The 27,066-nt window shown below is 51.7% G+C and overlaps 1 protein-coding gene and 1 long non-coding RNA gene across 3 annotated transcripts in view; both read left to right on the forward strand.

Moving 5' to 3' along the window:
• SSH1 (slingshot protein phosphatase 1) overlaps positions 1-22,204 on the forward strand; it is a 55,535-nt gene extending 33,331 nt beyond the window's left edge. For both annotated transcript variants that reach the window (XM_036823362.1, XM_036823364.1), the window contains exons 6-15: positions 2,465-2,533; positions 3,600-3,665; positions 6,197-6,391; positions 7,538-7,631; positions 8,361-8,489; positions 10,947-10,993; positions 12,439-12,585; positions 14,130-14,330; positions 16,725-17,268; positions 20,552-22,204. In XM_036823362.1, the coding sequence (XP_036679257.1) occupies positions 2,465-2,533; positions 3,600-3,665; positions 6,197-6,391; positions 7,538-7,631; positions 8,361-8,489; positions 10,947-10,993; positions 12,439-12,585; positions 14,130-14,330; positions 16,725-17,268; positions 20,552-21,778 (2,719 nt within the window). In that variant the 3' untranslated portion in view covers positions 21,779-22,204. The remainder of the gene's footprint in view (positions 1-2,464; positions 2,534-3,599; positions 3,666-6,196; positions 6,392-7,537; positions 7,632-8,360; positions 8,490-10,946; positions 10,994-12,438; positions 12,586-14,129; positions 14,331-16,724; positions 17,269-20,551) is intronic.
• A 102-nt stretch (positions 22,205-22,306) lies between these two features.
• On the forward strand, positions 22,307-26,701 carry LOC118880013. Its single transcript, XR_005016207.1, has 2 exons — positions 22,307-22,712; positions 24,806-26,701. It is a non-coding gene; the product is annotated as an uncharacterized LOC118880013 (long non-coding RNA).
• Positions 26,702-27,066: the final 365 nt, after the last annotated feature.

The following is a 27,066-nucleotide window of genomic DNA, read 5'->3' on the forward strand; positions in this document are numbered from 1 at the left end:
TGGACGCCTTTATCCATCTCCAGCTTGAAAACAAAGCCCTGGTCCTTACAGAAGCCTTTGGCCTACTGAGAGCATGATACATTTGTTTTTCTAAATTCCTGCCATGAGATTTTGTTTCCTTATTCAAAAAAAGAGAGAGATGAGGTGCCCCCAAAAGGACTCCCCTCAAGGAGAGGGAGTCCAGATGCAGTGTCAGGAGAGAGCGTGGGAATGACGCCAGCCACGGCGGGCTCACGGGTTCTCCCTTGGAGTCACAACTACACATGATTCCTCTGGGGATCAGAGCAGCTGCCCTGCAGGGACCATCTGGGGTTATTTTGTTTCAGATTCGGGAACACTGTGGGTGCTGTGAGCACGAACACCGTCCCCCACTTGTTAGTGTTTTGCAGCCCGTAAAGGACAGGCCTGTCTCCTTCCTACACCTCCAGCCCCCGCGCAGGCCCCGCCGGCTTCTCTGTCCCTGCCGCACCGGCTCCGGGGACTAGGGCCCGCTTCCTTCCCCTAGAGGTACCCCCACCCACCCGTTTTATCCTTCAGGGCTGTGCTTCCTCTAAAAAGACCCAGTTTCCCTGACCACGTGTCCCGTCCCCACTTCCCATATATATAAACCCACAGGGCCTCCTTCACTGTAAAAATCTTACTGTCACTCACTACAGGACTAGTGGAGACTCAGAGCAATAACAGATAAGGGGGTGCGATGGAATTGGCACTGTTGTTACAGTCGTGTCCTGGTCTCTGGTCTGCGCTCTGGACTCCAGGTTGAGACCCTGAGCGGAAGCCTTCCGTGGCCTTCTGCCCACCGTGTGTAGCTCTCACCAGGCTCCTCCCCATCTCTGCACTTAACGGAGGAGGGCAGTTTAGATGCTGCCCTGGTTTCCTAAGGAGCGTTTCGTCTCCACCTGCCCCGGACCTGGGCCTGTGGCTCCCCAGTCTGTGCTCCGTGTAGCTCTCTGTGCCGTTTTCTCTCCTCATTTCCAGCCCCTGGTGTGGGTCGTCGGTGCTGAAAGAGGGTGAGTGTCCAGGTCTGCCCACACCCTCCCAGGGCACCCTCCAGCCTGGGCTTTCTACATGTCTGTCTTGGGCTCCCAGCGTCCCCCTTCTTGCCTCTCCCCAGTGCGACACAGCTGAGTAACCCCGGGAGCTCTGAGTCTCAATGTCAATTTTATTTTGCCGCTCTACAGAGGAAATATCATTAACCCATCAAGAATGGGTAGGACAAATGTAAAATAGTTAGCTAGTGGGAAGGAGCTGCATCGCACAGGGAGATCAGCTCGGTGCTTTGTGACCACCTAGAGGGGTGGGATAGGGAGGGTGGGAGGGAGACGCAAGAGGGAGGAGATATGGGGATATATGTATACATACAGCTGATTCACTTTGTTATACAGCAGAAACTAACGTAACATTGTAAAGCAATTATACTCCAATAAAGATGTTAAAAAAAAAAGAATGGGTAGGACTGCAGGGTGGCACCAGAGAATTTGCCCAACACAAAAGGCTTAGCCCACTTTGACCCAAAGGGCTTGAAACATACCTTCCCCATAGATACAGAAGCAGAGGGTGGAAAAGATCCCCCGCAGCTGCCAAAGCTCTGGAGGGAGAGCGGTTCCTTGAACCCCAGAGCTACCTGTGCGCACGGTCGCGTGTGTGTAACCGTACTCCCTGGGGGGCTGTTAGGCGGTAGCAGAGATGTCAGCACAGGATCCCTGGAGATTGTCTGAGCTGCCCTTGGCAGTGACGGCTGTTTCTCACAAGCAGACTCTTTTTTAAATGCCTGAAGAGTTTTCATAGTGATCCGAGGAGACCCTCTGATAAAGCCCTTTCTTTTCCTCTGTGTTTCTCAGCGGCGCCAGGCTCTAAAGTGGTCAGGTATCATTTCACTGTTAGGATGGGCAAAACAAAAGCAGATTAAACTAGTTTTTAAAACAGCAGCTGCACAGAAGGTACAGAAACAGAGGTCCAGAAATGAACTCCAGTCGTGGTGTTGGCACTCTCCCCTCCCCTGTCACCCCAGGACAGGGGGCTGGGGGTGGCTGCCACGACCTGCCTGTGTCCCCCGGACTGTGTGTGGCCTTGTGCCAGGCGTGTGCCAGCCATCAGCGGCCTCAGCCCTGCTGCAGTGTGGGCGTGTGGTCAGCTGGTTACTCCTGGCCCCCGAGAGCCGCAGCTGAGACCTGGCATTTAGGGAGCTGCAGCCACACCAGAATGCTGGGGTCACAGTTCCCTGTGACTGTCTCTAAGCTGGGGTCACTGGCCATCCCAGACCCACATCTTCTGGAATTCAGTGGTGAGCAGTCCTTGCAGACAGCCTTAGAGCTTCTCCCAGATACACACCTAGGCAGCTGGACGCAGGGCAGGTGGTGGGTCCCCCATGAGCGGGACAGGCTGGGTGGAGACACAGCGAGGGAAGACCACGTGCAGGCGGGTGGGCCCTAACTCTAGGCGTCTTCTCTTCCCTCCCACGTAGTAAAAGCTGTACCATCGGGATGGTTCTCCGACTGTGGAGCGACACAAAAATCCACCTTGACGGAGACGGGTAAGGAGATCTCTCAGAAGGCTTCTTTCACTGTAGACTTTGAAACATCCATCAGTTTGGGCATCGTTGGATAATCATTAACAACGGAGTCACACATGTGACATGTTTACCACATCAGGAGAAATAACATTGCCCTCCCATGAGCCACACAAGGCAGGGTACATGGGACATGATATAAGGGAGGTGGGTCACGAAGTACCAACAGAAACATTTACGGGATATCTGCTGCTGTATGAAGTTCAAGAACAGCAGTGAACAGACATTCATTCATTTGCCTTGATTTGTTAAATGAACACTGGCTGTGTGCCCTCCATGGGCTGGTCCTCGCAAGTTCACAGATGAATGTGATGCAGCAGGAGCTCTAAATCTTTGAGGGCTGCAGGGAAGACACACAACCAACAGGTGCAGCAGTGTTTCAGGTGCCATTTGGGGGGCTGCAGAGGAGGAATCATCCAGATGGGCCTGGGCAGGTAGACCAGGGCCAGGGGGCTGTCCAGATTCTGGGGGGGAATGCTCAGGTACTGTCACAAGTGGGAAGAAGCAGGAGAGGAAATTATCTCTACTTGAATTCCAGCAGTAAAAGTTAACGTTGCCTTGTAGATAGAACTGCGAGGGAAAGATAAACATTAGATTTATTGACGACATGGGCTTATGGTTACATTTTTCCTTTTTAAACTTTTGTCTTCCACTAATGTATTTTTTACGCAAGTATAAAAAACACAGATGGAGTGTGGGGGACAGGAGGTAGGGGGTGTGGTGGGACAGTGCAGGCAGGTGAAGCGAGATGGTGTCCAGTGCCGCTGTTGCCTCACACCCTTTGCTGGGCTTTTAGTTTTTGGCTGGCTTTGTATTGCTGGGTTAAAAGCCAGTCTTCCGGATTTAAGAACTTATCTTTTTTTTTTTTGGCTTTTGCCCTTGTCTCTGTGGCCTGTGGTCCCTCATCAGACAGCATGAGACACACTTGTCCTCAGGGTGTCCACAGTGGGCTGTTCCCCCCGCCGTCTGGCAGAGATGTGGTCGGAGGGTCTGACTTCTCACCACGCTGTCCTTTGTTTTTCATTCTCAGTGGATTCAGCATCAGCACGGCAGGAAGGATGCACATCTTCAAGCCCGTGTCTGTCCAGGCCATGTGGTAAGTGTGGTTTTAGGGACTTTTAACTCCTTAGAAATATTTTCCTAGCTGACAGCACAAATAAAAAAACCCCATCTACTTAGAAGCACATTTAGGTATGTTTATTTTGTGTGTGTGGCAAAAAATATGTATCAATAACAAAATTTACCATTTTAAGCATTTTAAGGACACAATTCAGTGATATTAAGTACATTCAACAGTGTTGTACACCCATCACCACTGTCCATTTCCAGAACTTTTTCATCATTCCAAACAGAAACTCTGTACTTATTAAACAGCAATTCCCTATTGCCCCCTCCCCCAGCCCCTGGTAACCTCTATTCTGCTCTCTGTCTGTGACTTTGCCTATTCTAGGTCCCTCATATAAGTGGAATCATACAGTATTGGCCCTTTTGTATCTGGCTTCTGTCACTTAGCATAATGCTTTCAGGGTTCATCCGTGTTGTAATACTTCATTCCTTTTTAAGGCTGAACAATAAATTTATTATATGGATGTACTACTTTTATCCATTCATCTCCTGATGGACATTTGGGTTCTTTCTATCTTTTGGCGACTATGAACAGAGCTGCTGTGAACATTGTTGGACAGGGTATCTGGTTGAGTCCCTGCTTTCAGATCTTTTGGAATTTCTAGATCATGTGGTAATTTTGTGTCTAACCTTTTGAGGGACCACCAGCCTGTTTTCTGTAGCAGCTGCACCATTTTACATTCCCGCCAGCAATGCACAGGGGTTCCAGTTTCTCCACATTCTAGTCAACACTTGTTATTCTTTGCTTTTTTTTCATAATAGCCATCCTTATGGGTATGAAGTGGTATCTCATGGTTTTGGTTTTCATTTCTCTAGTTAGCCTTGAGCATCTTTTCATGTGCTTATTGGCCATTTTGTATATCTTCTTTGAAGAAATGTCTGTGCAAGTCCTTTGGCCAGCTCTCAATTGGGTTGTTTGGTCTTTTTGTTGTTGGAGGTACCTTGTTTTTATGTTTCTACCGTCCCTACTGACAAAATGTCATTTTAGCGTAAATTCACTGATTCCTTGTCCCTGGCAGACTGAGGGTGATCAGTTTGCTCCATGAAGGCAACAGCACTCTGCTAGGCATTGAGCATCTGCGGAGGCATAAAACGGACATAATTCCTGTCCTCCTGGAGTTTAAAGTCTGTTGAGGGAGGTGGCCATAAACCCAGAGCAGAGTCCTATGTTATACTGAGGGGTGGGTGCCGGGCTGTGGGATACCTACTGCAGGGTGCAGGGGCCGGGGCAGAGTAGGGCCTCCCTGGACACCTGCATGGGGGGCGAGGTAGCTGTGGGTGAAGACTGCTTTCCACTTCCAGACCTTCTCTGAACCCGACACACATTCTAGAGCCTCCTCATCCTTGGAGGGCTGCACAGACCACTCATACAGCAGATCCACACGGCTGTCTCCCTCAAATAATCTGGGAAAGACTCAGGAGAAAGCCGGTGGCCTCTGATGAGAAGAATTCTGCCCAGTGTTTCAAAATAATTACTCTTTTCTCCAGGACAGTGAGAGTGATGCAGGATCCTCCCATGGGCCACGCGCTAACATTGTTGCTTTGTTTTTACGTCTTCTGTTCCTGCAGTCAGTTCAGGGTCACTTGGGGGGAAATCATGAACTCATCGTTCTCTAGACGTCCCAGATGTTCCTTTGTGGCCCTGGATAATTTGTTATCTCTTTCTCTACGAGCGAGTAAAAAAACAGGCCCATGGGTTTTTCCAGAACTTCAGAACGATAATAAAATTTCGTAAATGTTCAGCTCAAGTTTCTTCCCTCCCCCAGTCTAGAGCTAGGACAGATGTGGACCACTGGGGAAAGTGAAGTGGGTTGCAGTGGTTTTTACGCCGTTGTTGAGCCATTAGTTCTCTGATAACTTCTCCATCCAAGCCCTCGCTCGTCCACCCTTCACTGATACCTGATTCACCCCATTCACTGAGAAATAGCCCATATTTTTGTAAAAAGAAGTAAGAAAAGGATAAGTAAATTGGCTGTTACCAATGTATACGTTTTCAGTACTGTTTCTCCTGCCTGACTCTGCCTCCCAAAACTTCTTCTGCAGTTAGTTCTTGTGAGTTTCTCATTTCCTTACGAAATCTAAGCATCTACGCTATTATAACATTGATGGGAGGGAGCTAGAAATTAAGTGACTGGGAATGCAGTCACATATCTCTGCTGCATGTTGAGGATACTTTCCTTCCAACTGCTCGGCTGCATTGCGGTTCCCACATTCAAGGTAACCACAACCTCAGAAGTGAATCTCAGTTCCTGGGAGTTCATTAGCGGATGTAAAGTGACCTGGGAGCCTGCCCAATTGGGAGAGTTAGAAAGTTTTGTTGTTTCCTCGTTGGGGATGGTGATGGGTGCCGTCTCTGCTCTTGGGGTCGGTGCCTGTGTCCCAGAGGCCCACAGTGGTACCTGGCGGCCACGTGTCCCCCTCGTAATCTCAGAGGTAAGAGCGACTCCAGCCCAGCTCCCCTCGTGCCTCCCGGGCCTGACCCTCTTCCCCTCCTCACCCCAGGTCTGCCCTGCAGGTCCTCCACAAGGCCTGCGAGGTGGCACGCAGGCACAACTACTTCCCCGGGGGCGTGGCGCTGCTCTGGGCCTCCTACTACGAGAGCTGCATTGGCTCCGAGCAGAGCTGCATCAACGAGTGGAACGCCATGCAGGACCTGGAGTCCACGAGGCCCGACTCCCCCGCCCTGTTCGCGGACAAGTGAGTGCGAGTGCGGCGCCCCTGCCCCGGTCCCCAGCCCCGAGCCTGTCCCCGACCCCGAGTCTGCACAGCGTCACAGCCCCATTGTCTCCCAGAACCAGCACCCCACACAGGGGTTCCTGACCTGCAGCCCGTGGGTGTCTTTGGCTGGGGAAGGGTCTGACCACCACCCCCCCCCCACCTTTTAAAATGATAGACAAATTCGGGTGTGAATGCATTTCTGGGGAGCAGCTCCATAACGTTCATCAGCTTCCCTGTACCGGTGCTCTGGTCCCTCCTCCTCAGGTCCAAAGTCTTGATCTCCAGAGCCTCTTCCTCTGCTTATAAGAGTGTGATGAATGTGACATCCGGTTCCTTGGGTCCCAAAACACAACTGCACAGAGGCAGGCCGAGGGCGGCCGGCTCTGCCCCACGTGGCCTGAGGCCGCACTCCATTAACTCTAGTTCCAGAAGGAGGGAGCCACTCTCCCCTTCTCTCCTGGTTAGGACCCTCCTCCCCAGAGCATCATGTTCCTTGGGGACACCACACGCAGGAGGGCTGTGGACGGAGGGGAGCCCCCGAATGAGGGGAGGACCGGGAGCCACGTTGTATGAGGCCTCAAAGAAATGACGAGAGCATTGGCTAGGATACGTGCCTTTGAACATATGAAGGGGCGTGACGTACAAGAAGGATTGTCGTGGTCCGTGTGGCCCCAGGGTTAGAACCAGGCTGATGCGTAGAAGTTGCAGGTAAACACATAGATTTTGGTTCTGTGTAAGCGTGTAAGGAGGTAACGGGAGCCGGATGCAGCTGGGGCCATGGGCTGCCTGAAGACACAGTGATGTCCTCAGCAGAGTCTAGGGGGTCTGGGCCGTGGGGATGTCTCATGGCGGTTCCAGCGTCCGGCCCTGAGAGGCTGAGGCTCTCCAGACCCGCAGGACGAGTCCGCTTCCCAACCATTGTTTGCCCCCTTGGTCTGCCATCCCGTCTGGTGGCCCCTGGGCGACTTCCCTGTCCCTCTCCCCTTCTCACTGAGAACGTGCCCAAGCCGTGTTCCGTGTAGCCCGGGAGCAGCTGGGGTTTCTGTGAACGCCGACCGCAGGCTTCCCGTGGCTTCATGTGGCTTCCCATGGCTCTGCGCTTTCCTGAATGTGATTTCTCTCCAGGCCAACCGAAGGGGAGAGGACTGAGCGTCTCATCAAAGCCAAACTCCGGAGCATCATGATGAGTCAGGACCTGGAGAACGTGACGTCCAAGGAAGTAAGAGCACTTCCCTGCTGGGTGGGCCGGAGGTCATGGGCATCCCTGTGTCCTGTTGCCCTAGCGCAGCCTAAGTTGGGTAGATCTAAGAGGTTGAAGTTGCCATTTTAAAAAGCCATATACAATCTGTTTATTAATTAGTGCATGTAAAAAAATCCTATTGTGATACCTTCCAAAGCAAGATGAAACTGCCTTTTAATGTTTTTCTCGATTACTTTTTTCTTTTTTCTGTTGCTCTTTGTCCAAGGAATGCAATGAATTGTAGTAACAGCTTAAACTAAGTAGATCCAAGAGGTTGAAATTGCCATTTAAAAAACTCATGTACAATCTTTTTATGAATTAATACATAATAAACCCTATCGTGATACCTTCCAAAGCAAGATGAAATTGATTCTACGTTTTCACGGTGATAGATTTGATAACTGGAAAAGCATACGTTTTTTCAACTCAGTAGAAAAGATCCCAAGGGAATCAAATTCCTTCTTTCAGATTATAAACGTCCCCTAGTCAGATTCACATTGAGGCCGAGTAGCCTGCATTCCCACCACCCACGCATGTGTGCAGCGTGTCTAACTGCATGTGTGCTTACTCTGAAAAAAGCCCAAAAAACACTTCTTTGAAAACAGTCGTAGTTCATGTTGTGACTTTATTACTTCTTTGGAGAAACTGTTTTGTTGTTTTTTTTTTTTTTTAAACCAACCCCCTTTCTTAATATTTTCCACCCCGCAGATCCGTAATGAATTAGAGAAACAGATGAACTGTAACTTGAAAGAATTCAAGGAATTCATCGACAACGAGATGCTCCTGATCTTGGGACAGATGGACAAGCCCTCCCTCATCTTCGACCATCTTTATCTCGTAAGAGGCACAGCGCACGGCAGGGTCTGGTTTGGGAAACGTAAATCAGACCTTGATTTGTTTGGAGTTTGCAGCAAGTCATAGAGGGGGAGAAACTTGAGTTCCTGGAGCCTCCGTCCTGACTTTTACGGGAACTCCCCTCTTGACCCCTTTCTCTGGCCTGCAGCCTACGGGTTTGCTCGAGAGCCAAATGTTTGCGCCGCAGCTCCCAGCTGAGCTGCGGGGAGTTGTTTGAAAGCTGTCTGGCATAGTCAGCTGGCAACCGTTTTCAGATGCACACCACCCTCCGCCTTCATCGGTCACTAACAGAAACCCCCTCCAGATGGTCTGCAAACTAAAAAAACCCCAGTTCCTGAAGGGAACACCCACGCCTAACCCCAGAATTATGCCTCCTCGTCCCGAGACATGAGAAACAGCAGAGGAGACAGACCAAACGCCTGAAAACGCAGCGTCCCTCCCACACCCCCCGCTTGTCCCCAAGCTGTCCCCTGCCCTGCTCCCAGAGCCCGTGGAGGCAGCAGGCCCTGCTGACACGGCTGGCTGGCGGGGCCTGCACATCACTCTCTTCACTCCGTCCCTCACTCAGATTTTCTTAAAGCTGTAAGTCTCCATAGAAGGCAGCTGGCAAGTTTTCAAAGTCAGGGGGTTATAGAGGAAGGCACGCTACTAGTTAGTGAGGCAGCACGGTGCGATGGAAACCGGACCCACCCGGCAGGTTCCCACTCCCCAGCCTGACCAGCCAGGTGCCCGGGGGCAAGTCTCTTGGCCTCTCCTTTCCTTCATCCTGTACCTCAGGGGATGAGTATGAGGATTAAGTTAGTACTTATTTAAAGCACTGAGTGCAGTTTCCGTAGGCACTCGAAAATGGTACCCATCGTTAGAGCAGAAATCACATCCTTGGGAAAGTTGAGGACGTGTATTTGCTGCCAAAGGCATGAATGACTGTGTTTTCTGCCTGTAGGAAGTAATCAGTAGTTCCCCAAATGTGTATGTCTTGATACATATTTAATGTATTAAATACATATTTAACGTATTTATATATATATTGATCTATATACATAGATCTATAAATGTTTAATGTATATATATTTAAATGTGTCTAGACGCGTGGATTTGAAGCCCGAATCTTGAAAGCAGCCCCGGCTCTAATCCTCTCTGGGAAGTTGATTCTTTTCCCTGGTGGACACAGAACCGAAGGCACCTCGGTCCGTCTCTCCACTAGGTGGTGATCACGGCAAGAGGATGCTCACAGGCTTAGCAGAGCTTTTGTTATTTTTTCAGTGTGGTTTGGTGCTTTATGTCACTTTTTCCATGAGAGATACTAAAGGAATTTTTATGTTTGAGCCTCTCCCTCCAATATGAAAATCCAGCTAGTGCCCACATGCTGCCAGCTCCATTGGGGCCCCTGCAGCCCCTGCATCTGGAGCAATCCACCCTCTTGGGAAAGGAAGTTTATAGGGAGACCAAGAGGGTGATTTTGCTCTTTGTGACTCTGTGTCGATTGCATTTCCTAAGAGCAAAGTGATGTTTTTTTCTTTGTTTTTTCCCTTCCGTATTCTTTGCCCGCTCAGAAATGGAGGGTTTTGTGTTTTTTTAATACCATTTTTAAAGTATGAAGTTAAAACATGTTACAGAAAGTTAGGAAATGTAAGTTGAAGGAAGAAAATTTAAAAGCATTCTCAATTTCACAAATCCAGAGGCAGTCACTGTTAACACTTTGGTATGTTTGTTTTTCTATCTTCTGGGTTTTTTTTTTTAATGCATTTATAGCTTCTTAAAAAAGAAAGAGAAAGAAAAGGAAAGAACTGTACTGTTTGATTATATAGTTTTGTATCCTGCTTTAAAATTTTTTTTTTCATTATGTGGTATTTCCCTGTGTCATTAAATATCCTCCAAAAGTATGATTTATTTTAACGGCTCCATCATATGATTTCTTCTTGTCGGACCTTTGGGTGGTTTCTGCTGTTTTGTTATTATAAATAACTGTAAATATCCTTGTACATATATCTCTGTGAATTCTGGGTGTTTCCTCAGGGTAGCTTTTTGTAAGTAGAATTTCTAGGTCAGAGGGTGGGAACTTTTTTAATATTGCCAAATACTTCCCAGAAAAGGTAAACCAATTCCTGCTCTAGTTAGTGGTATGTGAAAGTGCCCTCTCCCGCGTGGGAGGTCGGAGGTCACTGCCTCTGGTGACAGGACCCTGCTGGAGTCTTAGGAAAGGGAGTGATGAGAGGGGACAGGGTTTCCTCGACCAGCCCCTTTCCCTGACAATGCCACGAACTCCTGGGGAACCTGCTCTGATATCGGCCTCTTTCTATCAGCTTTCTTATCGGCCTCTGAGGCCAGGGGCCCATGAGATACCCATCACCGTCAGGGCTAGCGCACACCGTGCATCCCGTAAGCAGCTCTGAGGCTGACGTGTGACACTCACGGGGGTTTGTGTGATCTGTCCCCCAGGGCTCTGAATGGAATGCATCCAATCTGGAGGAACTGCAGGGCTCAGGGTGAGTCTGCTCCCCTTGTCTTCCCTCATCCTTCCAGGCAGCTTAGAAACCCTCAGCTCAGCCGTCCATTCGAAGCTGAGCCCTGGCGCTGCCTGCCTGCCTGGAATTGCCCACCCCAATCTCCAAAGCAGCTGCCGGCCTGATTTGCATAGCTAAACAGATGTGCTTCAAAATGCCACCTCCTGAATAATTCATGGGTTTTAGATTTTACTGGGGTTTAGAAATGTGTGTGTCAGGGAGAATGATTCTAAATCACCCTCAAATGGTATAGGACAGCCTGGATGCTGGCGCGGCCACGAGCCTCCCCCCTCCCCCCCGCCCTGCAGAGATGCTGAGAGCGCCAGTGTGGGCACACCGGGGGGCCACGCAGCAGCCCTGCTCCCCGGACCACTCCTGGTTCTCTCTGTGGTTGTACTTTTGAGCCTGGTGGGAATCTTGCAGCTAAATGCTCGGCGTTGGCCAGAAACACATGCCTGTCTCAATCTGAGAAATACTCGGCAGCAGGGATAAAAAATGCTTAAACCTAGACCTTCAAGAACAGATGTCTGGACATTTTTTAAAAAAACAACACAGCCACAAAATCACCATCCTGTGGGTCTGACATGATGGCATTCTTGAATTACTGCATTTAAAAGTCAAGACTAAACAAATCTTAAAAGATATCTTTAGAACTACTGGTTAAGATGTGTTCTTTCAAGAGAAAGTGATCTTAAAGTGTAGGGTGATGCTGTCTATGCTTTATCTTGCTGGGAATAAATAAATGATTTGAAAGGTTTTTCTTTTTTTCCCAAAGCATTTATAAGTATGCGCTTATGAAACCTATTTGAGGTGTTTTCAAACTCCTGAGATTACATTGGTCTTCCAGGAATGTAAGTATTAAGGTTAGAGAACTACAGAACCTGAGTTAGCTGGGTTAGCAGACCCTCCCAACTATTTATTTATTTACAGCCTGCCTTGTTTCAAAAAGGAGTTAAGGCAGTTCCCAAGGACATAAAAAATGGATGGATATATTCCGCTTTTTAACTACTTAAAAGTGGAGATGTTGGTTTGTTTTTTTTTTTTAAAGCCTCTGTATACTCATAATAGTTACAAATTTTCAAACTTTAAAGGAGTTAAAAAATGTATTTAGGTAATATGTGTGATTACTTTCCAGAATTAACGTTGCTTAGCAATGCTTTGGACGGAGCTTTCTTTTTATAAGTTTTTTAGGCAGAAATTTGTTTTTTATCATAAATATAATGTATTCTCATCATGTAGAGGGTATTTAGAAGATACCAAAAAAAAAAAAACCCCAAAACCACCACTGTGAAGTCCTGCCATAAAAACACAGACCCTTTATAAATGTGTATTTAATTTTTTCTCTGCTCAGTTTGTTGTTACTTTGGTTTTTGTTGATCCACATTCTGACTCTCCAATTTGTTCTTTTTTTTTTTTTCTCATTGCAGTGTTGACTACATTTTAAACGTCACTAGAGAAATAGATAATTTTTTCCCTGGATTATTTGCGTATCATAACATCCGAGTCTATGATGAAGAGACCACAGACCTCCTCGCCCACTGGAACGAGGCGTACCATTTTATAAACAAAGCAAAGTAAGTGGGCGGAGAAGCCAGAGAAGCCAGGCTGGGGAAGAAACCGACCGGCAGCCGCGGGGTGGGCAGACATTAATGGTGACCCCAGACACAGCTGCCTCCTGGCTTGAGGGGCCTGTGATGTCTGATGGGCCTCTGGTTTTAGAGTGCTGGACCCCAAGCATCGAAAGGGCCGAGTCATTGATCTTCTCCAGGGGTCCCCAAATGAGCTCATTCTCTTTCACCTGCCGTGACATTTGACCCCCGTTTCGTCATTAGCACTGGCTGCAGGCAAGGCCCCTGCACCAAGCGGACGCTCTTGGGAGCTCTGCCCATGGGGAGTCACAGAGCCAGAGGAGAGAGGAGGGCGGGCGGATCGTACGTGACTCAGAGCACCTTTGGGGCTGCTTCCCTGGAGAAATCGACTCAGAAATCTACTCGGGCAGATGCCCTGAGCTGTGGCCCACCTCCACCTGAGTTAGTGTGACTCCTGTTCACGTAGAATGGGACGGACCATCAGAGGTCCCCGCTGCCCCAAGCCTGTCACTGCTGTCACGTGTCTTTTGTCCTCACCTTATTCTCCTGTGGAACAACTCTGTCTCACTGAAGTCAGGACCAGAAAGAGACAACTCTTTGAGATGCTATCAAGAGACACCTCCTCTTCTGCTTTGCACCCAGGTCAAAGCTCCATGATGTAGGACCAAATCTTAGTTCCCCTGGGTTCCCGGGGGATAGACTTTGGCAGTCCAAAAAAACCCACTGAGGTTTGAGGATGAACTTTAAGCCTGGGGTATAAGAAATGAGCCTGCTCCCACCGAGCAGGTGTGCTGCTTCTAATGTGAACAGGCAGGCTGGCCGGCCTGCCTCCTGTACAAATAAACTTTCACAGGTGCAGCCTTCCCCAGCCTGGTGCCCCTCACCTTTGTGAGCAGGCGACAGCTAGAGCAACAGTGTTCCTGGCCTTGCCATGTCTGTTAAATCAGCCTCGCCTGGGCTGGTAGCGTCTCCCTACAAAAAGCCTATCGGCCCATCTGTTTCCTTGGCTTCTTTCTCTGGTGGCCAAGTCAAGTGCTGCGGACTCACGCTGGCTCCTTGACCCTCCTGTCTGCCGAGGCACTCTCTCTGCCAGGGGCCCGGTGGCTTTCAGTTTGCTGACCCTGTTTCTCTACAGTAACCTGCTCCCTGTCTCCATCTGCTCTAGCAGCTGAGTGAGTAGCTTGTGCAAATACCCCTTTCACTGCCCGGTTGCTTCCTGCCCAAGGGGCTCTGATCTCCCGGCCGATCCCAGCCACCTGGGAAGGCGCCCGATTGGGGAGCTTTCTCCCTGCAAAACTTGGCCAGGGCAGGACAGATTGATCTCGATTTCCCGTTGTATGCTAATTGATTTTGCAGTGAAGTTATTTCCTACTGAGGGTGTGTGGACGTCTGCTGCCTGAACATCAGGACCTCGGAGGGTTTGGGCAATGAGATAACTTCAGGGTTTAAAAGAAAGATCCATCGTGCCAAACCTGAGAGAATGCAGTTGTATCAACTTTTGCCCTCTCCCCCCACCCCCGCGGCTGCAGGAGGAACCACTCCAAGTGCCTGGTACATTGCAAAATGGGCGTCAGTCGCTCTGCTTCCACGGTCATAGCCTACGCGATGAAGGAATTTGGCTGGCCCCTGGAGAAAGCCTACAACTACGTGAAGCAAAAACGCAGCATCACACGCCCCAACGCGGGCTTTATGAGGCAGCTGTCTGAGTATGAAGGCATCTTGGACGCCAGGTGGGTGCCTGTCTGCAGAGAAGAATTGGCAGAGCCGAGCTCCAGAAGCCCTGCCGCCCAGCCGGCCGCGGCTGCCGGCCACATCCCAGCCGTGCTCCCGTTTGGCCCAGCGGTGGCTTCCACAGCCAAAATCCTGCCTCTTGGGGTGGGGGGGAGCCGGTTTGAGAAAAACAATGATTGTTTGGGGTTTGATTAGTGGTTTCCAGGAGGGATCTGTGCTTATTGTGTTGGCACGCACATAAAGCTGTTTTGCAGCTGGAGGGAGCAGGGCACGGCTTCTAATCCAAGGCAGGACTCCGTGTGAGTCTCGGCCCGGGGCTGCCCCGTTTCCTGAGCACCTGCTCTGTGCCAAGCCCGTGCCAGGCTTCACCGCAGGGCAGCTCCAGGGACTGCAGAGGCAGACCCAGGCCCACCGCTGACGAGCTGGTAGCTCAGGGCAAGCTCATCAGTCTCCCTCCGGCCTCAGTCTCCTTTTCTGAGTTAAGAACTAATCCCCCTGATAGGATCGTTGTAAAATTTCCACGAGCACCGTGCAGCTGCTTCGCTAGACCCGGCTCACGGTCAGTGATGACGTAGCTGCTTTGTAATTCTCTACCCACCACCTCCACCCACCCACCCCACCGTGAAAAAGGTCTGCAGAGGACAGGGGATCCCCCATTCATGGGGAGTAAGGAACTGACGCTGGAGGTTAAGGTGTCCCATGTCACACAGCCAGTGGGCGGCCCAGGGATCGGGGGGCATGCCCGGGTCTGTCAGCCTCTGGGACTCCCGTTCAAGGTGATCCTGCCCCCATGGAAGGGTCCCCCAGTGACCCCAGGTGGATCGCTGCTGGACTTAGGGACTCACTCTTCCCCTGTTCCTTTTCTGTTCAGTCTGTCCAAGGCCTCCCTGGGTTGTTTCTGCCCGGTGTTGTGAGGAGGCCACAGGCTAAGTCTTGGCCACGTTTGGGGAAGCAACTGGCGGGTCTGGAGAACAGCTCCGGACATCTCTGGACTCCTTCACTGTCAACCAGAGAGCGGCTGGACAGATGCTCAGGCAGGGCCGAGGGGGACGCGGAGGAGGAGGAAGGGGCACATCCTGTTCTCGCCTCCCGTAGCCCTTCAGTCATTTGCTGCCATCAGGGGTTTGCAGGCCAACCAGGGGTTGCCAGGCCAGGTTCACAGCACCACAGCACTGACCTTGAATTATAGCCCCATCTGAGGGCCCTCTTGGCCTTGCCCGGAACGTGCACACAGAGCAGACGGCCGTGAATGACCTTGATGCTCCCTCGCATTGAAGAACAACAGCAAATCCTTAGTTTGCATGTCCTTTTTTTTTTTTTTTTTTTTTAACTTTTGGGTTTTATTTATTTACTTACTTATGGCTGTGTTGCGTCTTCGTTTCTGTGCGAGGGCTTTCTCTAGTGTGGCAAGTGGGGGCCACTCTTCATCGCGGTGCGCGGGCCTCTCACTATCGCGGCCTCTCTTGTTGCGGGGCACAGGCTCCAGACGCGCAGGCTCAGTAATTCTGGCTCACGGGCCTAGTTGCTCCGCGGCGTGTGGGATCTTCCCAGACCAGGGCTCGAACCCGTGTCGCCTGCATTGGCAGGCAGATTCTCAACCACTGCGCCACCAGGGAAGCCCTGCATGTCCTTTTATGTTTACTTCTTTCTCCTCTTAACCGTCACAACCCTGGGATGTTGGTGATCCTCTGAGGTTAACGGAGGTGACTCATTTACCTGATTTCACTCTGAGCCTCTTTCTTCTTTTTTTTTTTAACCCTTACGTTTAAAAAATATGTTATAAAAGTAATAACACAGCATTAGAAGACTTATTTTAAAAACTGACCTGTAATCTCTCTGACCTACACAAATATTTCCAATTTTCTGGCATCCCCCCAGCTTTATTCAGGTGCATTATGTGTTTACCTGGTCACGTTAGTGTGTATAAGTCTTTATCAACTCTCTACTTTGATCCGCGTTATTTCCCTACGACATAAGTAGGAGAGGATTGGGTTTCTTATTTGACAGATGGGGAAACAGAGACGGAACATCCGTGGCGTGACCAGGTTCACCAGGAGAGCTGGGACACTAGGACCATGATAGGATTTCAGGTCCAGACCCCCTTCCCATGTCTGCGACATCCTCATCACATGACAGAGTTGTTTACGTGATCCCGCATGGATCATACACGTGGGATGCCATACGTACGGGAGCCATGATGACTTAGGGTCCTAAGGCTATTCCCGTCATTCTCAAACTTCTTGGGGATAAATGAACCGAGAGAGACTTTACCCAGGTGAGCCCCTGGTGTCCACCCGAGCCTTGGACTGCCCCTTGCTGGCTCCCCACACCCTTCCTCCCAGGACCCTTGGGCACTGGCGTCTGCTGACCTTCCTCTGCCTTCCTTCCCCCAGCAAACAACGGCACAACAAGCTGTGGCGCCAGCAGCCTGTGGATGACCCGGCGGGGCCTGGGGACTTCCTGCCGGAGACCCTGGACGGCACCCCGGAAGCCCAGCCGCCCTGCCTGGACGCCGCCGCCCAGCCTGCGTTCCCGGGCAGTGGGGCCCCGGGGGGACCCGCTCTCCCCTGCTGTCTCCGGCGACTCTCGGACCCCCTGTTGCACTGCCCCAGAGACGAGACGGGCGGCTGGGTCCACTTGGAGGATGTGGAGAGGGATGCCCTGCTGGAGGAAGCCGCTCAGCCGGCAGAGCCATCCGAGCCGGCCGCACACCCCCCAGAAGGTCCTGGACTCTGTGAGAAGGAAGTGAGGAAGAAACTAGAGTTTGGGAGCCCCCAAGCCCGGGGTGGCTCGTCGCCGCAGGTGGAGGAGATGGAAAGGGAGGAGGCCCCGGGAGCAGGGAAGTGGGGGCAGCCCGTAACCCAGCTCGATAACCTGCTCAACTGGGAAAACCTAAATAACAACAACAGCAAGAGGAGCTGCCCGGAAGACTTCGAGGTAGGCCTGGGGCCGCGAGGGGGTGTCGGCACGCACGCCATTTCTGCCCCGGGGGCAGCCCCTCCAACAGCTGCCTCTGCCAGCTCAGTGGGTGGCTTTCCGCGTGGTTCTGCAGGCTGATGGGGATGGTAGACGACGGAGGACCCGGGACCCCTGGGGACTGGTGATCATCCCCCATGCCCTCTTCACCCTGGTGCCTCATTCACGTCTGAGGCAGAGTTTCAAAGTCTTTTTCCTTTTTTCTCATGTAAAACATAAAACATATAACTTACGGGAATTTCCTGGCGGTCCAGTGGTTAGGACTCCGTGCTTCCACTGCAGGGGGCCCAGGTTCCATCCCTGGTCAGGGAATTAAGATCCCGCATGCCACAAGGCATGGCCAAAAAAAAAAACCCCACAAAACATATAACTTATCACCCAGCTTCAGCCTTTAGCAGTGTATGGCTTTTCTTCCTTTCATCTCACCCCCATCCACTTTCCCATACCCTGGATTATCCTGAAACAAATCAAATCCCAGATCTGCCGTTTCCATCCCAAATGCTTCCGTTCATAACCTAACCATAACACCGTTTCCACCTTGAAAAAGCCGACATCATCAAGTATCTAGTCTTGCAACTCAGACTCTAATGCTTAATTAACTCCAGCAGTCCCTCGTAGCTCTCATACTTGGTGGGTTATTTGCAACAGAGCTCTTGCCTCAACCTGGCACTTGCTCAGAATATCAAGAAATCCTCCAGCCTGTTTCCTCCTCCAAGTGGCCCACGCGTGGAGGCTGGTTTTGTGGAGGGACGTCCTCTGTTGCCTGGTCTTGGGTTCTGCCCTCGCTCTGCTGCTGGCTCGCCCTGGCCCGGGGGCAGGAGGCTTCATTTCCCGTGGCCTGACCACCCACCTCCCGGGCCGGCCGTGATTCTCTAGTGAGAGCACTGGGGAGGCAGACAGAGGCACCCCCTTGTACAGAGAGTTTGCCATCGTCACGTTATAATGCAAACAAAACCGGGAAGTTAAATCTCCCGTACTCCAAATCAGGAACCAGATTCCAAACTGAACAGTAATTACTCTCGAATTTCCCTCACCGCTCACCTTCCCTTTAAAGAGCAAATGCCCATAAAGATAGATGATATAAAACCTCTCTGTCCGGGACAGTGGTGCCTCGGTTGGTCCGAAATGACGTAGCTGTGAGTCATAGAATGGGGGCCAGGAGAGAAGCTTGGATAAGAAGATAAACAAAGGACCCAGCCTTCCTTTTCTGGCCAGAGTGTGGATGGGTGACATTATCTAGGGAATAGGACCTAGAGACAAGCATCCATTCACTTGTTCAAGTTGTGTTTATTAACTCCAGGGCCAGGTTGGTGAGGGGGTACAGCTGTAAGGTAGCTCAACACACGTGGTCCTACAGGGAGATGGGAGGTAAACATGTAAGGATGTAACAAAACATACAGGTGGTGCTCGGTGTGGTGACATAGGTAAGGTGGGAGGCGAGGGGATGAGACGGAGCTGGCCGCCCAGAGAGCCAGGAGGAGAATTTTCTGGCCCCCCGGCCCCTGAGGGTGGAAAGCTTGGCCTGGTTGAGGGGCAGTGGCTGAGGCGCGGTTGGACAGGTGGCCGGGCACGCGGGGCCTCGGGGCGTGATGGCAGGGCCCCGCGCGTTTCCTCCCAGGTGCTGGGAAGCACGGGAGGGCGTTAGGTGGTTGTTGACAAGGCCCCCTGGCAGTGGGCTGCAGGCAGACTGATGGGGTGAGACGGAAGCCAAGCATCTGAGATGGGGGTGGCTCAGAGGATGGGACAGGGACCGAAATGCACAGCTTAGCAGGCATCCAGAGACAGGGCCCTTGGAGGGCAGGGACTGTCTTGCTCGTAGCCCCTGCGCCCAATGCAAGGCCTGGCACAGGACAGGCGCGCTCCCTAAGTAGGAGCTGGATGAATGAATTCCCTCCTCCCTTGTCTCCCCATGAGCTCTGAAAGGTGCTCACAAATCTCCCACCGTGGTAGATTTCACCACGGTTTAGAACGTTAGATTCTAAAGGTTTTAGAAGAAACAAACATATAGACAATTTGGTCAAAGCTTCAGGAAAATGTCCGTGTTCGGGCCTCACCACGGGGGTGACCAAGCCCCACTGGTCGACCTGGAAACCAGCCCCAAGAATCCTGACCAGGATAGGGTCCCGCAGGAGACCCAGCCCCCTACCTGCCCCACCAGGCGCTCTCCACACGCCCCCTTGCAAGCCTCTAGGAATCGGGGATGGGTTTCCCCTTGACTCCCCCAGGACTGGACCAGACCCTGACTTCTTAGCCTGAGGGGATCTCGGGCTGCCACACAGGATGGTATGAGTCCCTGACACGACAGAGGGGCAGGGAGAAACCTTTTGCCAAGAAGGCTTGGTTTTCAACCACCTCAGGAATCTCACAGCGAAACAACTCGTGAGGGAAGAGAGTCACCCTCTTGCCTCCACTTCTGCGGTTCTTGGCTGGGTCTCGGCCCAGAAGAGCAGCCCTGGTGCCTGTCGATGGGCGCGTGAGGGAGTGAGGGATTGCCCTGCCCATCAGGAGGAGGGCAGGATGGAGAGGCCCACGTTGAGTTCACGGAGACCCCCAGTGACCAGAGGCGGGGTGTTTCTTGGAAAATGGTGCCAAAGTGCCTTCCACTGGTGTATGAAACCCACCTCTGCCTGGCTCCCTCATCGGGGCCGTGGGCACCCGTGTTTGGGGCTGTGTTAGAGTGTTTCCCGAACCGTTTCTGCCCTTTGCCACGTCTCTGTGAAGAGCACAGTTAGATGGTGGTTCCTTGGAGCCATGCTCTGTTGTGCCAGACAGGAAGGGTTCTGTCTTCAGGCTGCAGACTCCAGACCCTTTCTGAAAGGGAGACACAGTTACTGTGCCAGAAATGTTATTTCACTAATTCTCACGAGGCCGTGAGGGGGAAGGGTGAGGCGAAGTCACTCTGGTTTCCAGCCAGCACCAGAGCGCTGGAAAGGGTCATTTGGTGCAAGTGGCGGAGGCGGAGTTGAGAAGGGAGGCCCTTGGAGGCCCTGCTCCTGACCGTGTGGCCGAAGGTTTGCCCAGGATGTGGGCTCGTAGCTTCCGGGAAGTTCGATTCAGTGTCTCTAACTCATCCCTAACCTGCATTAGTCACGGTCATATGGCTTCTGAGAGGGCTCTGTCCCAGCCCCAGCTGAAGTGAGAGCACTGCCAGCCCAGTGCCTGCCCCAGCCCCTCCTCCTGCCCTCCTTGTATTTTTCGGGCTTCGGCTTGTGTCACGCCCTCACGATGTTCTTGTCCCTTTCAGCATGATGCGATCTTTGGGATCCTTAACAAAGTGAAGCCTTCCTACAAATCCTGCGCCGACTGCATGTACCCTGCAGCCAGCGGGATTCCCGAGGCCTTCGGGGAGCGATGCAAGAACCCCAGTGCTCCCGCCATCTGCACCCAGCCCACCTTTCTGCCCCACCTCGCGTCTTCCCCCATGGCCCATGTGGCCAGCAGGTCCCGAGCTTCGGAGAAACTGTCCTCTGGCCCAACTGAAACTCCCCCATTCCTACCACCAGCAGGCTCAAGGAGGCCAGACATCAGTGGCCCTGGGGCCGGGGCTGCCCCAGAGCTACCAGCCAGCCTTCTGGAACCTTCCAGAGAGACTCACAAAGTCCTACCAAAGTCCCTCCTTTTGAAGAACTCTCACTGTGATAAGAACGCTCCCAACATGGAAGTAGCGAAGGACGACTCGCCACCCAAGAAAGATCCGAAGCCAGCCAAGGACCTGCGGCTCCTGTTCAGTAAAGAAGCCGAGAAACCGACAGCCAACAGCTACTTGATGCAGCACCAGGAATCCATCATCCAGCTGCAGAAGGCGGGCTTGGTCCGCAAGCACACCAAAGAACTAGAAAGGCTGAAGGGCACGCCGGCCGACCCGGCGGCCCCCTGCAAGGACGGCCCCGCCAGCAGGCTGGAGGCCAGCATCCCTGAGGAGAACCAGGACCCAGCTCTGCCTGGCCAAGCCCAGGGCGACGAGAAGCCCGAGGCTGGCCCCGCTCCGTCAGAAGGAGCCCCACTGAAGAGCCCCCCGCTCTTCCTCTGCCGCCCAGACCACACCAGTCACTTCTCAAAAGACTTCCTGAAGACCATCTGCTACACCCCGACCTCATCCTCCATGAGCTCCAACCTGACCCGGAGCTCGAGCAGCGACAGCATTCACAGCGTCCGCGGGAAGCCCGGGCTGGTGAAGCAGCGCACGCAGGAGATCGAGACCCGGCTCCGGCTGGCGGGCCTCACGGTCTCGTCCCCGCTCAAGCGCTCTCACTCCCTCGCCAAGCTCGGGAGCCTCAACCTCTCGACGGAGGACCTGTCCAGTGAGGCCGACGTGTCCACCGTGGCTGACTCCCAGGATGCCAGGTTGAGCGAGTCTTCCTTCTTGCATGAGCCCCCAGTGGCCCCCAGGAACCCAGCTGCAACCTCTAAACCATCAGGGAAATCCGCCCCGGAAAACTTGAAAAGCCCTTCGTGGATGAGCAAAAGCTGACCCGCCTTTGGCTGCGTTTGGACTTCTGTGATCCCTCCTTTAGTTTCACTGTGGATTTTGGTCCACCCCTTCTGTCTTGATTTCCTTTAAACAATTGGCGTTATCCTTACTTTTCCTCCCCTCTTGCGGCAAAGGGGAGAAGAAGAAACAACAATACCTAACATACAGCACAAGAAGAAAGGGGAGCATTGGTTTTGTGGCCTGGGAGAACCAGCAGCTGTTGACCAGTAGACTCTGACCCCAAATCAGGTGTTTCAGGTGCTGCTCGTGTGTTAAGAAGAGCATTTATACAGCGATGCACACGCATCAAAAATCCTCTGGCACAGGGCTTCCCTGGTGGTGCAGTGGTTAAGAATCCACCTGCCAATGCAGGGGACACGGGTTCGAGCCCTGGCCCGGGAAGATCCCACATGCCGCGGAGCAACTAAGCCCGTGCACCACAACTACTGAGCCTGCGCTCTAGAGCTCACGCTCTGCAACAAGAGAAGCCACGACAATGAGAAGCCTGCGCACCGCAGTGAAGAGCAGCCCCTGCTCGCCACAACTAGAGAAAGCCCGTGCGCAGCAATGAAGACCCAACACAGCCAAAAAACAAAAAATCCTCCGGCACAACCTGCAAAAGAATAGCTGTGGCATTGGCATCGCCACCACGGCACATGTCCTAGCTCATTCAGGCCCTTCTGGGAAAACTCGTGGATGACAGTAGAATTCCTACCTCTGATCCTGCTCTGCTTTTTATTTTTAAACTCCAATAATGACCAAGGCTCATTCCAGGGAAGAATGCTGTGTCAGAAAAGATTTTTCCGAAAGAGAACTTTTTGTTGTGTGGTTGTCAGGACCCCAAAAAGTATTAAGACTTTTAAGGTGCCTGCACCAAACACTGCTAGTTAAAGTGACACGAAGGCACGAATGCTGTTGTCAGACCAACTCCAGGGTGAGTGGAGGTCCTCTGAGCAGTTGACTTGCCTGTCCTGGCGTGTTGTCACAGCTGAGTGACGTGTGTCTGGCCGGCCCTGGGGTGAGGTGGGGGGAAATGTATGTGGGGTCCTCAGTTGTTGCTAAAGGTCAGTCTTCAGTTGTCCCCCATCTGGGGAGAAGGACCCACAGAGTATCATTGAGTCTTATCTGCTGTGGAACCCAGTGCGGTCGTGTTGTGGTTCGAAGGCACTCAAGTGTCTGGCGGGGCCAGGGATTCTGAGATGTGGGTCGCCCCGTCAGGAGCCCCAGCACTCAGGTTCATTAGGTCACATGTACTCATGTTTGGGGAGGAAAAGGAGATTTCAGCAGTGAGGAATGCTCAGTCACTCTCAAGGAACAGCTTAGCAGCAGCTTCTCTGAGAAGTGGGACTGGTGGACGCCTTCGCAGATGTTTACAGTCGCCCCTTCCTGCGGTGAGAACGCTGCTTCCTGTTTCTCTGCGGCTCCTCCCAGTGGGCAGGACAGCACGTGGTCCTGAGTGGCTCTGGGAGTAGTCCCTCTAAGGATCTTGAGTGGAGGGACTCCTCTGATGTTGGCCAGCAAGACAGGATGTTAAAATATTATGGAGAGAGAGAAGAGGTCGGTTAAGTTTAATTCAGGGGTCAGCAAACCATGGTGTACGGCCCCAGGAGCTAAGATTGTTTTTTACAGTTTTAAGGGATTATCAAAAAATTAACAAATAGGCGACAGAGACCATGTAGCCTGCAAAGCCTAAGTTAGCTACCTTGCGATCAGGGTCTTTATAGAAAACCTTTGCCGAGCCTTGGCCAGTGAAACTAGAAATCCTTCAAGGGCCAGCCAAATTCCAGACGTGGGTAAATGAGTTGCCATCTTACGTTGGTCAGAACTGGGCCCGCAAGAGTAGCCCAGGCAGGGTCTTCAGGAAGAAGGCTAGTACGTATTTCAACCAGCGGGTAGAGTTTTTGCAAAAACCCTCTCTCCAGAAACTTTTTCTCCCTGGCCTTATTTTCTTTTATTAAAGTATACATTATTTTACCTTATCGGAATTTGTTTTCCCACCACTGTCAATTGAAATCAGCTTAAAAGGTGATTATGCACTTATTCCGGAAAACCCAGTTGGGTTTCCTCCTCTCTCTCAGCCAACAAGAGCACAGTCTCAAAAAAATATATCAGGTTCAGTGTTTTGCCAAATTAAATTTCATGTGGTGGATCAACTTTTGTGTCAAAATAATCCTTTAGATTTGATGATGCCAGGCTTATGTTGGTTTTTTAACCATGGCTGGGTATGATATATTTTTGAAGACCTTAATTTTGAAAGCCATAATTTTTCTTATCCAGTTAAAGGGTGGGAGGAGGATTACGAATACTAGTGGGTCTTTGGCTTTTGTCAAAGTTCTCCATTCGTTGTCAGGAGCTAGTCTATCAGTAGCTAAACAGACCAGGGCCCAGGTGCCCATCATCACAGCAAAATGAAGCATTCTTGATAGATGACACTGTATCCTGGAGAAGAGGGTGAAGGTTTTTCTCTGAGACCCAGATCAGTGGCGCATAAACATATGGCAGATTGCTATTTTAAATGTTATACTAACAAGACAAGAGCATTCTACCAGGCTTGGAGACACCTTGGCAAAGACAGATTCATACTGGTCTCTGAAAAGAAAGCTTACACCATAAGCTGTGCCACATCTTGACCAATGCTTCATCTGTCAGCTTAGCAGATGGGGGAAATTCCGAATGTGGGCGGCAGTGGTTTATGCTGTGAAAGTCATTGATTTTGGTGACCGCCATCTGCGTGGAATGCCTTTGTCGAACTAGGGGAGAACAAAAACTTTCTAAATCAGCTCAGTACCCTGTGAATTCAGCTGCATTTCCTCTTCCACCTCACCTTTCCCTCACTTGCACTCTCATTCACATGCATGCCAAAATTAGGGTGAACTCCTCTAGGTCTTCCTCTTGCATTGATACAGGGAGGTCTTCTCATCAAGTTTTGTTGAGTCGAAGAGGAGAAGTGGTCACAGAGAGAGGGCAAACCGTGCTGCCCTCTGATCGGGACTTGACCTTGCCGATTTCCATGTCTTTGTCTTGTAGCTACTTCAGGGCCTTGGAGCAATGTGCATCATTCCATGAACTTCTTGAGAACAAGGTTCTTGCCCCCGGTCTCCCCTGCCTCCTTGGTCTCAGTGCAGGCACCAGTGCCAACCTCTCGGCTGCCAGACAGCTCTCTGCTGGGTGGAGGCACCTGGTCCATCAGGCGAGCAGGTTACTCCGTCCAGCTCCCTTCCGCTCCATCCCATCCTCTCCAGCTAAAAAGCATTCCAGCCCTTTCTAAAGCCTTTTCCCTCCTGGATAAGCCCAGAGGATGCCTGGGATGGAGCCAAAGAGGCCATAGAATTAACATCGTCAGGACAACCCTGTACGTCGGCACTGTGTGCACAGGTGCCATCCCAGGAGGCTGATGGATCCCCTGCTCCCCTGGGGCCCCTGCGCCCTAGTGAGAGGAAATGCTGTCATTTAGTCGAGAGCATGTGAGTAACCTCAGCCAAGGTGTCCGAAGAGCGACTTGCTGTCTGTTGGCTGGAAACGCTTGGTGCCAGAACACATTTCCCACAGCCCTGCTGTGGCTCGCCACCCGGCAGGGCTTCCCTGCACCCACGCGGCCGGCAGAGTGACGGCCGCCCCTTCACCTCCGGCAGGGGAGCCAGGCGGGCAGGAGACTTGTGACATCGGGACAGCGTGGTGCAGGGTCACCGGCTACTGTCCTACCCCCAGCGTCTCCCCGACGCGGCATGCCAAATGAAGGTACTTATGGACCCCCGTGCTCAGCTACTTGGTCTTTTTATTGTCTGCTCTGCAGTTGAATACGTATGAGAGTGTATGAGTTCACTCTGCACAAATATATATATTTGAATCTATCTATCTATCTATCACTTGAATCAGAGCATCACGTGCATCCCTCCTCCCTCACGTACACGCACACTGTGTCACCCGAGCTAGAAGCGGGTCACCTTGAACGGTCTGGAGCGACGCCGTGCGGTGCTGCCCTTGGCGGGTGTGGACGTGACCACCTCGTTTTTGTCTTGCAGTGGGTGCTGCAGCCCCGGCCTGTGTCGGTCTCTTAGCAGGAGTCTGAGAACCGGACCCCCGGTCCTCTGCTGTCCTTTCTGTCGGCCGCGCTGCTCAAGGAGATGGCCGCTCCCTCCCTCCCTCCTTCCTGACACTGTAATTATTGTTTTACAATCGAGTGCCTTAATAATAGTTTACAAATACTGTGTATTTATGGGCAACCGTTAAGCTCTCGCCTTCTGTGATTGGATACTTTGCCTCGTCAGTGGTGGCTGGCATTTTAGGGCTGGAGCTTGCCTGCCCCGTACTTGTGCTGGTCTGTCGTGCAGCTTCTCGCACCTGCCCGCAGCCAGGCCAGGAGCGTTGCTAGAAACGGCGCTGGCGGTTTCTGCTGGCAAGGCAGGCACGGTTTCAGCCACAGCCCGGTCCGTAGGAAGCGAGGAAAGGACGGGATTGCTTTGCTGGCCAGCCAGGGTGTTGCGCAGTCCAGGGTCCCCCTGGACCGCAGCCCAGCCCCTCCCCTGTTCCCCCCATCACGCAGCTGTACTCCTGTTCAGTAGAGGTTTTATTACCACCTAGGCCCCCCTGTTTTCCTCTCTGCTGGTGTCCTGAGCTCTTTGCAACAAGATGCAGGTACAGACCGCCATCAGAAGCTCCACAAGATGGGCTGCCCTTTGGTTTTCAGAAGCCGCCAGTGGGTTCCAGTGTGTTGCGTTATGATATCAATGTGTTTTTTTTTATTATATTGTTCTTCTTCTTGGTTTTTTTATATTATATATTTAAAAGGCAGTATCTTTTGTACTGTGAATTTGCAGTAGAAGATGCATAATGCACTTTTTTTTTTTTTTTTTACTTCTGTTGGTGTGTACTGTATATAGTCTGTGTGCTTCTTGTGATGAAAATAAACTTTTTCTTTATAAATGCCTGATGAGCTCCAAACTTGTGCCAAAAAGCAACAGCCTCTTCAGCCCTTGCCAGGAGACCTGGTGGCAGCTTCGTCATCATGATGGCTGGTCTTGACTGAGCACCTGCCATATGCTGGGCCCCATGCTAAACACCTGGACAGGTGAGACCAAAGAAAGAACCAGGGGAAGAAGGTCGCTTGCTCCTGCAAGAATCACCCTTTTTCCTCCTGATCTTGCCAGTAAGGAAGAGCAGGCCCAGTTGTGGGTGGTCACTCGTATACCAAAAAAAACCTGTCCCGTCCCTCCACCCCACCACCCAGGGTGGGACTTGGACTTGGGGTGGCATCTCTCCCTGCACAAGCTCTAAAGCTAGAGGTGTGC

Source organism: Balaenoptera musculus, chromosome 14, assembly GCF_009873245.2.
Source record: "Balaenoptera musculus isolate JJ_BM4_2016_0621 chromosome 14, mBalMus1.pri.v3, whole genome shotgun sequence".
NCBI lineage: Eukaryota > Metazoa > Chordata > Mammalia > Artiodactyla > Balaenopteridae > Balaenoptera > Balaenoptera musculus.